Source organism: Dasypus novemcinctus, chromosome 27 (genome assembly GCF_030445035.2).
Source record: "Dasypus novemcinctus isolate mDasNov1 chromosome 27, mDasNov1.1.hap2, whole genome shotgun sequence".
In the NCBI taxonomy this organism is placed as follows: domain Eukaryota; kingdom Metazoa; phylum Chordata; class Mammalia; order Cingulata; family Dasypodidae; genus Dasypus; species Dasypus novemcinctus.
In genome coordinates this window covers 15,022,968-15,036,570 of record NC_080699.1, presented here as the reverse complement: position 1 = coordinate 15,036,570, position 13,603 = coordinate 15,022,968, and the positions used below count along the sequence as shown (strand labels likewise).

Genomic DNA, 13,603 nt, shown 5'->3' with positions numbered 1-13,603 from the left:
AATTGACTTATACTACACAATGCTGTTAAAGGAAATCAAAGAAAACAAATAAATGGAAGAATATTTCTTGTTCATAGATAGGAAGACCAAATATCATTAAGATGTCTATACTGGGAATCAGATTTGGCTCAACTGATAGAGCATCTGCCTACCATATGGGATGTCCAGGGTTCAAACGCAGGGCCTCCTGGCCTGTGTGGTGAGTTGGCCCATGCGCAGTGCTGATGCACACAAGGAGTGCTGTGCCAGACAGGGGTGTCCCCCGTGTAGGGGAGCCACATGTGCAAGGAGTATGCCCTGCAAGGAGAGCCACCCTGTGTGAAAAAAAGCACAGCCTGCCCAGGAGTGGCACTGCACACATAGGGACCTGACATAGCAAGATGATGCAACAAAAGAGACATAGATTCCTGGTGCTGCTGACAAGAATAGAAGCGGACACAGGAGAACACACAGCAAATTAGACACAGAGAGCAGACAATGGTGGGGGGCAGGGGGATGGGGAGAGAAATAAATAAATAAATAAATCTTTAAAAAAAAGAAAAGATGTCTATACTGCCCAAACTAATCTACAGCTTTAATGCAATCCCAAAAAAATCAACACGGCATTTTTTACTGAATTGGAAAAACTAACTATGAAATTTATTTGGAAGGGCAAGAAGCCCCGAATAGCCAAAGATGTATTGAAAAAGAAAAGTGAAACCAGAGGAATCACACTTCCTGACTTTAAAACATACTACAAAGCCACAGTGGTCAAACTACATGGCACAAGGACAGATATATTGACCAATGGAACCGATTTGAGAATTCTGATATAGATCCATGCATATATAGTCATCTGATATTCGAGAAGGCCATCACACCCACTCAACTGGGGGAGAATGCTCTCTTCAACAAATGGTGCTTGTAGAAATGGATATCCATATCCAAAAGAATGAGAGAGGAACTCTATCTCACACCTTATACAAAAATCAACTCAAGATGGATCAAAGATCTAAATATAAGGGCCAAGATCATAAAGGTCTTGGAAGATAATGTAGGGAAGCATCTACAGGACTTTGTAATAGGAAAGGACTTCATGACCTTCACACCCAAAGCATGAGCAGCGAAAGAAAAAAGTAGATAAATGGGACCTCCTCAAAATTAAAACCTTTTGCACCTCAAAGGAGTTTGTCAAGAAGGTGAAAAGACAGCTTACCCAATGGGAGAAAATATTTGGTAACCATATATCTGATAGGAGCCTAATATCCAGAACAATAAAGAAATGGTTTTTTAGAAAATAAAAAGACAAACAAGCCATTTAAAAAATGGACAAGTGATTTGAACAGACATTTCTCCAAAGAAGAAATACAAATGGTTTAAAAGCACATGAAAAGATGCTCAACATCACGAGCTATTAGGGAAATGCAAATCAAAACTACAACAAGATACCATCTTATACCCATTAGACTGGTGGTCATAAAAAAAAAAACAGTGGACTACAAGTATTGGAGAAGATGTGGAAGAATGGAACCCTCATCCAATGCTGGTGAGAATGGAGAATGTTCCAGTCACTGTGGAGGGCAGTTTGGAGGTTCCTCAAAAAACTATAGATATGCCATATGACCCAGCAATTCCACTGCTGGGTATATATTTAAAAGAATTGAAAGGACATGAACAGATATATGCACACTAATGTTCAGAGTGGCATTATTCACTATTGCCAAAGGTTGGATCAACCCAAATGCCCCTCAACAGATAAATGGATAAACAAAATGTGGTATGTATACATACAATGGAGTATTACTCAGCTGTAAGAAGGAATACAGTACTAACACACAGGATAACATAGATGAATCTTGAGGACCTTATGTTGAGTGAAGCCAGCCAGGCATTGAAGGACAAATATTACATGACCTCTCTGGTATGAATTAAGGAAATCAAGCTGACTCAGAGAACTAGAGTCTGGAAGATAGTTTTATAGGAAATAGAAAGGGAGAAAAATGTTGTGAGCCAATGCCCACATGGGCAAAATCTACGATAAGGTGGTAGGGAGCAGTTGTGCAGTGAAGGGATATGACAGGGGTGTAGGAATACTACTGGGTTGGGCGGTGCAAGCTAGACAGGAGGCTAGGGTGGGAAGGATGTGCTGGACAGTCCATGGAAATGGGGGGCAAATTGAGGGAGGGAGCAGGTGAACACAGGGGATTGGTAAGGACATGGCTGAAGCTACAATGTTGTGAAAACTCTCGGCAATATGACAAGAAAAGGTTACTGGTTTAGGGTGTTGGATAGAAGGGCATTTGGGACATGGCACACTTGGAGCAGTCTTCTTGAGAATGTGTGTGTGATCACTTTGGCACAGTGTGTTTTATCAGTGGGGTGAGAACCACAAGAGTGGGAAGAAATTGGACTTCCATACTGCGGAGGCCCAGTACATTCTCTAATAGAGAGGAGGGTGTCTCTCAAGAGCATGGGCAGTTCCTAATGGGGAGGACAGACTAGTGTGTCAAGTGCTCAGCATTGTTGCAAGATTCTATGAAACTTGTCCTTCAAGGAATGAAGCCTGGTGGTCACTGTGGGCCCCAAGGAAGGAGAGGAAGGAAAGAATAGATGGAAGAGGTGGTAGCTGGGGGCAATGGAAGTGTTCTGCATGATTGTGCAATGATGGATACAGGCCATATTAAATTTCATAAAAAATTTATAAAAGTGTATGGTCTAAAATGTAAACCATAATGTAAACTACTGTCAATGGTTAGTAGCTATGTTTCAATATTTGTACATCAGTTGTAACAAATGTACCATCCACATGTAAAAAAGTTATTAATAGGGAAGGGGGAAAAGGAGGAGGATGTTGGGTATATGGGAGTCCCCTATATTCTGTATGTGACTTTACTTTGACCTAAAACTTCTTTGAAGACAAAATGAAAAATAGTAAGACACTAGGGAAGAAGTGGAAGAAAATGCCACTGTTCATACAGGACAAGTTATTACAGTGATGAAAGGGAAAACGTGAAAAAAAATTTTTTCTTTATTTTTAGTTTTTTTAAATTATTCTGCATTTTATTTCTTAAGTTTATACCTATCATTACTATCTCACTTTCCTATTAATTGAATCTGGAAATATTCTTCACTTCATTTTTGAAAGATGTTTTGGATCACAGAAGGATTACAATTATGGCAGGGGAGGATCACTGGTGTGGGGTGTTAGTGATGGGGCCTACATGGGAGAAAGTTCACCTGGGCATATATATAAGATATGTAAATACGTTCAAATATTCGTGGGGCATTGCCACAGTGGGTAGAGATTCACACAAGAACTGCAAGAATACTGAATTCCCATCCTGGGGAGCTCTGTCACATTCTCTAATGGAACAGCAACAATTCCCCAAGTACAAGGGCAACTGACTATTGAAGAAGGATGGTCAATTGATGGGCCCTTGATATTGATGACTATGCTTATGAGCCTTTTGCTCTTGAAATTGCACCTTAGCCTAGTGTTGTAGGGTGCCTAGGAGTTACCTCCTGAGAGCCTCCATATTGCTCAAGTGTGGACTCTCTCTCAGCCAAACTCAGCATACAAATGCATTACCTTCTCCCCAGCATGGGACAGGACTTCCAGGGATAAGCCTTCCTGGAACTGAGGGATTACTACCAAGCACCAGCTGGTGATGCAACTGGAAAAAGACCTTGAATAAAAGGGGGGAAAGGTAAAGACAAACGAGTTTATATGGCTAAGAGACTTCAAAGTGAGTTGGGAGGTCATCAGAGAGATAACTCTTATGCATGTTTCAAAAGGATCTCAGACAGCCAAAGGAGATACTACCCCAAATACCGGGGCTCCTGAGGGCTCCATAGGCCTCCAGGTCGTACAGTCATGGCAGATAGCTCTAGAGGTTGGTGCCTTTCCAGCGGACCCTACTTTTTGAGTTTGTGCTCCCGAGTGTGACAGAATTGGACTCAGATGCGATTTCTCCACACTTGCCTCTTCTGCCCCTTTTATTTGAACCTATAGTTGATGCTGGAGTTGGATTTGAATCTCTGGGCTGTCCATGTGCCAACTGGGCCTTAAGCCTCAAGTGGAGTGGCAATGCCTACTCTCCAGTTCATTGGACTCACCCAGGACAACTAACAAGGAAGTGAGGATGGACAACCACCATACCAAGGAACCAAGAGAGTCTACAACTGCAAGCCGGAAAGTCCCATCCATCAGCCATATGGAATTAAAGTCTCATCTCAATTAGAGGTGGAGTGGGCATCAACATCCCAGAATCCTTAGGATTGGGAAATAAAGTATGGACTAGAGTGGACTTTGTGGTATTCTACTATAGACTTATTGTGATTCTAGCAGTGGAAGAAATTCTATCATTGATGTGGAGATAGTGGCCACTGGAGGTGCTTAAGTCAGTGAGAGGAAAAAAGAGGAGTAATATGGGGGCATTTTAGGGACTTGGAATCATCCTGAATGACACTACAATGACAGATACAAGCCATTATATATTCTGCCATAACCTACAGAATTTAGCAGGAGAGAGTGTAAACTACAATGTTAACTATAATCCATGCTGTGTGACAATGCTTCAAAATGTGCTCATCAATTGCAATGGATGTACCACACTAATGAAAGAAGTTGTTAACGTAGGGAAGGGTGGGAAGTGTGGAGAGTGGGGCGAATGGGAATCCCTTATATTTTTTTATGTAACATTTTATGTAATCTAAGAATCTTTTAAAAAATAAATAAAAAATACATTTTAAAAAATGTGTAAACTGTAATCAATACTATTTTTCCTTTAACAATCACTTAGGTTCTAAGATTCTTTAAAAAAGAATCACCTCCTATATTCAGCACCAATAATTTCAATAAAATTTACACCAAATATATAATGTACCATATCCAGCCCCAACCAAAAACATTTAAGAAGGAAATTAAAATGCTTTTTGGGAAATTTCCTTCCCTAGAAACTCATCTTTGATCCACACACATTTCTTTTCCAGATGAAAATGCTTTCATATATTATGAAAAAACTTTAACATCTTGGAAGAGTAGTTTCTGGACAAAATTTAGTGAAGAAATATCATAGAACCCAACACTAGGAACAACTACACATCTTCAAGTAGTTCAATTCCTTCATGTAAGAGATAACTTTTTTTTTTAATGTACTGGGACAGGGGGTTGAACTAGGACCTCATATGGGGGAAGATGGTGCTCAACCACTGAGCCACATAGGCTCCCCTGAGTTGTTTTTTTCGTTTGTTTGCTTGTTTGTTTTTCTGCTTTTAGGAAGCACTGGGGACTGAAGCTGGGACCTCCCATGTGGGAAGCAAGGCCTCAACTGCTTTAAGCCATACCCATTCCCCAAGAGATCACTTTTAAAGACAGGTAAGTTCACTGTATACCAGAAAATTAATATGGAATAGGTTTTGTTTTGTTTAAAAAAAAAAAAAGCAACAGCAACAAAGAAATGAACAGACAGACAAGAAACCTTGACCAATCTTTTTGATTTCAAACTGTATAAGATTAGGTAAAAAGAGCAGCTAAATACATGAGATGTGGGACAGTTTATTTAATGTGGGGAAGAGCTATCCATTCATATAAAAGGTATCACCCCTAAGTTATGCCAACAGTCTCGATATAAATCATAGGTATAATTGATCTATGCCACATAGAATAATCTACCAAATACCCCACCATACAATAGTTCTACATAAAAGCCACCTGCCTTAGTCAGGGGCTATAACCAACAAAGCAAAGATTAATATAAGGTAGTAAGGAATCTAACTACAACCTTTTTCTCGATCTTTTTTATGTTTGAAAAAGGTTAAGATTATAAATATTAAAAACTTAATTTGACTGGATAATGAATATTTGGAACACCCAGCTGCTTCTTTTTCATCATGTTCAATACTTTGCAAATTTTCACATCATTAGCAATTCACATGAAGATGGCCATAAACCAAACATGATGAATGCTACAAGATATACAAAAATTAATCTTACATGCTCAGAGCCAAATCTCTCAGCTTGGGAGGCAGAGCTAAAAGGAGAAATTAAATTGAAAGAAGAGTTTAATTGGAGTATGGCTAAAGATTCCACACAGTGATAGTCTTGTCTCACTTCAAAGGTCATAGTCTTTCAAAGGAAAATCTATTCTTCCCTCCCTGCCTAGTTAAGACTCTTTCTGGTTGAGCCTAGCCAGCACTCTGTGCAGGAAGCTCTTCCTGACCCACCCAGCCCAGGTTGAGCCCATCAGTTAGGTGCTGTCTGGGTTTGCATTTAGTCCCTCCCTACCCACCCACCATACACACGTGCTCTTCCTCCCCCAGTGCATAGCTCTTACGACACCACTTTGTAATTGCTTGCTCAGGGATCTGTAACCCCCTATGAACTCAAAGTTCTGTGAAGGCAGAACAGGGTTTTTCTTATCTAATGTTTTATCCTCTTTACCTGTACTCACTATGCCTGGAACATGATAGGTACTGAAAAATTCATGGTTGAAAGAATGGACAGAAGAAATATGATAACAAGGCAGAGTCTAAAAAGTCTAATGGATATTTTTAACTATTAAATACATAGAATGTGATTTAAATAATGCAGAAGGTGCTTATTCCAGTTCTTGACACCATACAGAGAAGCCTTTCGAAACAGTTTTTTTTTTTTTCGGTAAGTAGTACAACTACATTATATGGACTTTTTGAGAGAAAAAGGAATGAAAAATCATTTCTGAACACAAACATGATTGCAATACTTGAGATATTTCCTCCCCAAAAGGTATAAAAGTCCATTAAATTTATTAGAGACAAGAATACATGATTTTGTGTAGTTCTCAGCAAAACAATCAATTCTATGATGTCACAAGTCCAGTGAAGCAAAGAGCTAGGTTTCCTACCAAATCGTTTTGTCTCTATTTTCATAACAACAATAACAAGTCCTAACATCTTCTATTTATTTTACCTGGGATAGTTCCACAGTTCCAAAGGAAGACTCAGAAATGAAAGCCACAGAATAAAACACAGGTTTGGACCAATTTGTAAGACAGATGAAGATGGGGAAGGAAACCACAGGCTATTAGAGCAAGCTCTCCCTTCTACATCTGTTTTCAGAACAGCTCACAAAAGCTTAGAGCCTCAGATGGAGTTTGGAGATCTGCTAGTGATGTACAATGGGTAGATTACCTGTTCCCCCTATTTCAAAGCCTTCTCAGGATAAATTATGTTCCTTAAAAGGAATTCAAGGGAGCAGATGTGGCTCAAGCAGTGCCTCCTGAATAAACAAAAACAAAAAAACAAGCCAGAAAACAAAACAAAACAAAAAAATCAACTCGGGGAAGCTGATGTGGCTCAGAAGTTGAGTGCCGGCTTCCCACACAGGAGGTCCTGGGTTCAATCCCCAGCCCCTGGTACCTTAAAGAAAAAAAAAAGGAACTCAAGGTCAGATTATTTTCATTTTCCTTAGATCCAATGGTAAAGAAAAAAATGAAGAAATTTTTTTTTTTGCCAGGCAAACTTGATGGAGGTGAATTCTGTACAGTGGAATCCCTTCGGAATCTCAGCCCCCAAGAGCTGAGGGTGGTTTAAATTCTCCTGTGGCTGTGCTGTGAACTGAGAAGGAGCACAGAGGTATAGACTCTATGAAACTCCATCAGACCTCCCTGAGGAGGAGCTCTTGATCTCAGATGTATCCATTCTCCATTAAATCTGGTTCTCCTTTGCTTATTTCCTACTGTCAAAAATGTCTTTCCACTTGGAGAGCCAAAAGTCTGATCACTTATGGTTGTTACCAAAGTAAAGGAGAAAACAAACACCCAGAAGAAACTTTATCAAAGAAATTAGCTTATGCCAACTGGTTCTGGAACAACAACTATTTTCTAACTGGTGTGTCTAGTCTCATAAGAATGAATTCATTTCTGAGGCACTAAATTTAAACCCATGAAATCATACATCGGGAGAGTCAAGATGACCAAGAGGCAGGAACACTGGTTGTTCCTACAATTATTTTGTGGAGATTAGAAATGGTGATGCTAATAAAATCTGTGCACATGCCAGGAGAGACCCTTTTAAAGCTAACATCACAAAATCTTAGCCAGAGTCATGTGTATGAAAGACAGAGAAAAAAGATGCAGCCACACTGGCATACCAGGAAACTGTAGTGGTGCTTGTACTGTAAATATTAGTAGTAGCAGCATGACTGCTGTCAAAATTCTAGTGTATATGGATTTACTTTGCCTTACATTTTCTTAACCCCCCCTCCCCCCGCAAAAAAATGGGCGTTTAATTTTACATATATTTAATTCATTGTCATTTGGGATATTTTAAGAAAGAAGGAAAAAGGGAGAAAAATGGAAATTGGAATATAAACAAATTTATACCTGCAGTAGTCTACAGGTGACCTATCCTAAATTCTGCCTTTTAGTCTAGGAACGGTAAACGGGTTTTATCTTGTGTACTATTCCAACTGAATAACAGAACATGTCAAGCAGGACTGCTTGGGCTACATGGAAAGGAGTACAGACAGAGCCTGCCTCAGGTGAGGGATAGAGGAAATTAAGCACCAGTAATATGTATTGCCAACCTGTGTCTCATCCATTTTGCCCCTCAGGGGATAACTGGCAACCTGAAGACATTTTTGGTTATCCCAGCTGGGCATGGGGTGTTATTACATCTTGTGGGTAGAGGCCAGAGATGATGCTAAACATCCTACAATGCACCAGACAGAATTCCCCTCCCCAACAAAGAATTATCTGGGCCAAAATGTCAATAGTGACAGGGTTGAGAAACCGTGGTCAGTCAAATCTATACCATGGTTAGTCTCTGGAACCAGGTATTCAGCCCAAATGACAAAATGTTTGTCTTCAGACAGCTTTCCTGAGCATTCTCTTTCTAGTGATGGAATAATTCTATATAACCTGATTGGGGTATTAAAACTAGGGAATCAGTTTAATTTATGCAGATCAAACTGACCTGTCCCTAATCTGTGCTGTGATCACAGACAAATGATTTATCCCTCAAAGCCTCAGTTTCTTCATATATAAAAAGAGGTGGTTGGACAAAATGATCTGTATTCACAGATAAAAGACAACAACAATAAAAAGTGCTAGGAAACCCTTAGGTACACTAAAAGAATAAAATCCCTCATATTAGTAATAAAAGTTCTTGCTCAGGCTCTTTTCTCCATCCCATTCAACAGAGAGCAGCATCTGCTTTTGCAATGTCTGCTGTATCCCCAAGACACACTGGTGAAGGCTGGAGAAAAAAGGATTTGGTTATACTGGGTACCTGGTCACCAGGGTTGCTTTTAACTCCAGCAAACTGAAGTCTGTCAGAATCAATGACCCCTTCATTGACCTCAACTACATGGTCTACATGTTCTAGTATCATTCCACCCATGGCAAGTTCAAAGGCACCATCAAGGCCGAGAAGAGGAAGTTTGTTATCAATGATCACTGATCATCGATCAATGTCATCAATCTTCATCTTTCAGGAGCAATATCTTGCCAACACCAAATTAGGTGATGCTGATGTTGAGTATGTTGTGGAATCAACTAGTGTCTTCCCTCTGTAGGAGAAAGCTGAAGGGTGGAGCTGAAGAGTCATCATCTCTGTCCCTTCATACAGTGCCCCTATGTTTGTGATAGATGTAAACCATGAGAAGTGTGACAACTCCTGCACCAACAACTGCCTGCTTCCCATCACCCTCGCTAAGGTCATCCACAAAAACTTTGGCATCACTGACAAACTCATGACCACAGTCTATGCCATCACTGCCACCCAGAAGATGTGGAAGACACCTCTAGGAAACTGGCATGATTGCCGAGGGAGTACCCAGCACATCATCCCTGCTTCTACCGGCAGTACCAAGACAGGGGGGCAAGATCATCCCTGAGCTGAATGAGAAGCTTGCTGGCATGGCCTTCTGTGCCCCTGCCCACATTGTGTCCACTGTGGATCTGACCTGCTTCTGGAGAAAGCAAAGAGAATGACATCAAGAAGGTGGTGACACAGGGATCAGAGGGCCCCCCCTTAAGGGCATCCTGGGCTACAATAAGAACGAAGTGCCTCTGGCAACTTTAACAATGATACCTGCTCTTCCACTTTGATGAAGGGGGTGGCATTGCCCTTCACAACCAGTTGTCAAGCTCATTTCCTAGTATGATAATGAATTTGACTACTCCAATAGGGTGGTGGACCATGTGGTCCATGGGACATCCAAAAAGTAAAAGCCCCTGGATCACCACCCCAGCAATGGCAGGAGAGCAAGAGAGGCAGTCAGCTGCTTGGGGGAGTCCTTGCCCCAATTTGATTCCCCAACTAAGAATTTCCCTTCCTCAACAGTTTCCATCCTGGACCCCCTGAATAAGGGAAGGGGCTGAGAGAGCACTACCTTGCCAAGTACCATCAATAATGTATACTGTACTCAGCCTCCCCACAGCCCCCAAATGCCCTTGTTCAATATTTTCAATCAAAGATACTTTTTCTTCAACATAAGAAATATCGATCAAACCTTTCAATCTCTACAACTGCAGAATTACTAGTTAAGCCTGAAATTAAAACTATTCTAATGTCCATGTAATGCTTAAATAGTTTCTATATTAACCACTGTCTTTGAACTAAGATGCTTTGGTACTCCTACAAGTACTCCTACCTTCTTATGTAACACTATCACACTATCTGAATGTGGCTGCTTCCAAATTCCCAAACATCTATTCTGTCATTATTTAAGCTATTAGGAAATCAATTATATATCTGTTTATAATTGTACTTTTCTTCTTTACTTTATAACTCTCCTTCACCAATCAACCAATTCAAATATTGCAGGGCCTTCTCTATATCCATGACATTAGTGCTGGGATAGAGGTAGAAGCTAGCACTGGAAGTGTTGATTAAAAAAACCTGTAATGATAGAGTTCTTACCCATAATGCAATTACAGGCTAATTAAGAGGATGATACACGTGGAGCTATTTTAAAACAAGTCATATTAACTAGACGGAGGCAGGGAAATGTCACTGTGAGGTTGAGGAATGCTGAGGAATGAAAAGAAATGTCCACTGAACACAGATCAAGAATGACCCAGAAACTGTCACGAAAACAGCCATGTAAATCAGATGCAGAAATATGACTTGGACATCTGCCAATAGCTTCAAAGGTTGGCTCTGTCTTTTAAAGGTATGTTAGACAAATGTCCAAAATATGGCTGTATAACAAACATAATGTTTCCTCCAGAGAGTCAAGTTATACGGAAACATATGGAAGGTAATGATACAAACTCATGCATGTTAAGTTAAATCACATCTATCAAAAGAGGGATCTTGAATCACTCTAAAAGCGGGATATTTATGTAAGAATATATGGGACAGCTAACTTGACCATATCAGTAGTTTATCCAGGTCTCTGATATGGGCACCAAGGTACTTTTCGAAGCACAATGAACTATATTTACTCTTACAAGTAAATTTCTAAAGATTTCTAAAGATCAGGGTAAATAAATTCCGAACCTAAATTTAACTCTTATGTTTCTTATGGCACAAATATTCTTTTAAATCCTAATCGGAGTATTTTCATGTCATGGTGCCTCTTGTGGTAGCAAAGCTAATATGTTCACTATCTAATCTGCAAATACTATAAAGCTAAAATGTTCACTACTTAGTTATCCAATATCAAATGCTTCAAGTTGCTGGCATCAGCTGAGAAGACTGCATTTTGGTTAAGTGAATTCCCTACCACAAAATAATTCTATACTTAAATAAGCACAAGATTAAAATGACAAGTAAATCTGAATTAGTCTCTAGGTCTCCTTACAACATTTCACCTAAGCGGATAACCTTTTTGAAACCTTTTCATGTTGTTCTTGTTTAAAGTGAGGTTATAGCTCTCTATGGTCTATTTCAGCTCCAAACTCCCTGGGCTACCATTTGGTGGGGGGCAGTCCATCAAGTACCTTCTTCTGTTTAATCATATTAGCTTCATTTGTCATTAGTATCTTCCTTCTGCCTAAATATGCTAAATGGTTTAGAATGTCCATGAAGTTTAATATTCTCAACTTTTAAATCTAAGAATCTTTATATAATCTAACCCACAGTACTCTTGAAAACAAATGCTTGAGCAAGCCATACTATTATTCCATTCACATTCATCTGTTTTTGCCATAGTAGCAAATAGTCCACATTAAAAAATGAACAGGTTTTAAACTGAGAGAATTTGTCAAAGACTATTTACATAAAAGTTCTCCATTATTTTATATAATAGCTACTTTTCTTTTTTAAATCAAAGAATGGGAAAGTATAACTGCCTCTTTTTTTAATTCAATTTTTTAACAACACTCTCAACAGAGTCCTTTGACAGTCATCAAAATTAAATCCTGTCTCTGTTTGCGTTAAAAATACAACACTAGTGCAAATATTTTAGCAAAAAGGATCCAGAAAATAAGGGAAACTGAATAAAGAATAGACAAAGAAAATGAAAACACCACTCATATCACTCTTATTATCTGTTAATAAACATTACTGGAACAATCGGAAGACCCCTAAAAGGTTAGAGGAGCATGAGATATCTGCAGAATGACTAACAGCCAGAATGAGAAAACTTTAACAGCAACATTTCTAGGATAACAGTAAATGTGAAATACCTCTTGGAGTAATATTTTCAGTAATGTCTTTTGGATTTATTAAAAAGAGAAGACATGAAATTAATGCTACCAAGGGAAGACATACCTAATTACATTTTCCATATCTTCACTATCTGATTCTTCAGAGTTTCTGTATTTATCAGGATCTGGAAGTATGCTAGGATCAGATTCATCATCATCAGTACTCCAATCCAGAAAGGCTTCCACTTCATCTTTGGCCTAAGAAAACACAAGGAAAAGTGAGGTTTAAGGTATCAGCTGATGAAAATCGGGTCTTATTTCTAGGCCCAATCAGAGATCCCTCTGACTGATTTCCTCAAATTTGAAGTCTTCGATTCTGATGAAAACTATGTAATTTTCAGAATCACAACTGTTTTCTAAGACAAAGAAAATCCACGTTATTTAAAAACTTAGAACATAATGTGATTCAGAAAGTAAATCACTAATAAATTTCTTAGCCTTAATGCAGGGAAAGAGTGTCAATTTTACTATGTCCATGTAATTCAGTTATCCAGGAAATGAAACATAAAATAAAGCTGTTTTGGTGCTCCTATCTGAAAATACCAAAATTATTAGGTGAAAATATAAAAGAGTGAATTACCATTTGTGTCATTATTTTATGACCACAACAATCTAAGTCTTAAAATATCAGCAGATCTGCATAAGTTCATTTTTTTTCTAAATTTGAAAAGAAGTACAAAGTCATAAGAAGACAGGAAAAGGGGAAGGAACACAGAGAGGTAAAGGAAAGGGAGCACATGGAAGAAATTGGGAGTCACCTTGACAAAAACAGGCAGACAGGTGAGTTTTGTTTTTTGGTTTATTTTGGTTGTTAATATTTTTGTCAAAAAAAAAAAACCCCACAAAAAAGGAAACAAAACCATGTAAAGTATGGGTTAAAATAACTAACTACACATTTATGTAACAAATATCCCTAAGAAAAAATTCATTTCAGTCAGATCAGTTATGCTGCCTAGTAGATAAATTCAAACAAGCAATGCCAACAT

The 13,603-nt window shown here is 38.9% G+C and overlaps 1 protein-coding gene across 1 annotated transcript in view; it reads right to left on the bottom strand.

Moving 5' to 3' along the window:
* DDX10 (DEAD-box helicase 10) overlaps window positions 1–13,603 on the bottom strand; it is a 366,232-nt gene that overhangs the window by 21,530 nt on the left and 331,099 nt on the right. Inside the window, exon 17 of the mRNA XM_058289407.2 lies at window positions 12,682–12,815. Coding sequence (XP_058145390.1) covers window positions 12,682–12,815 — 134 coding nt within the window. The remainder of the gene's footprint in view (window positions 1–12,681; window positions 12,816–13,603) is intronic.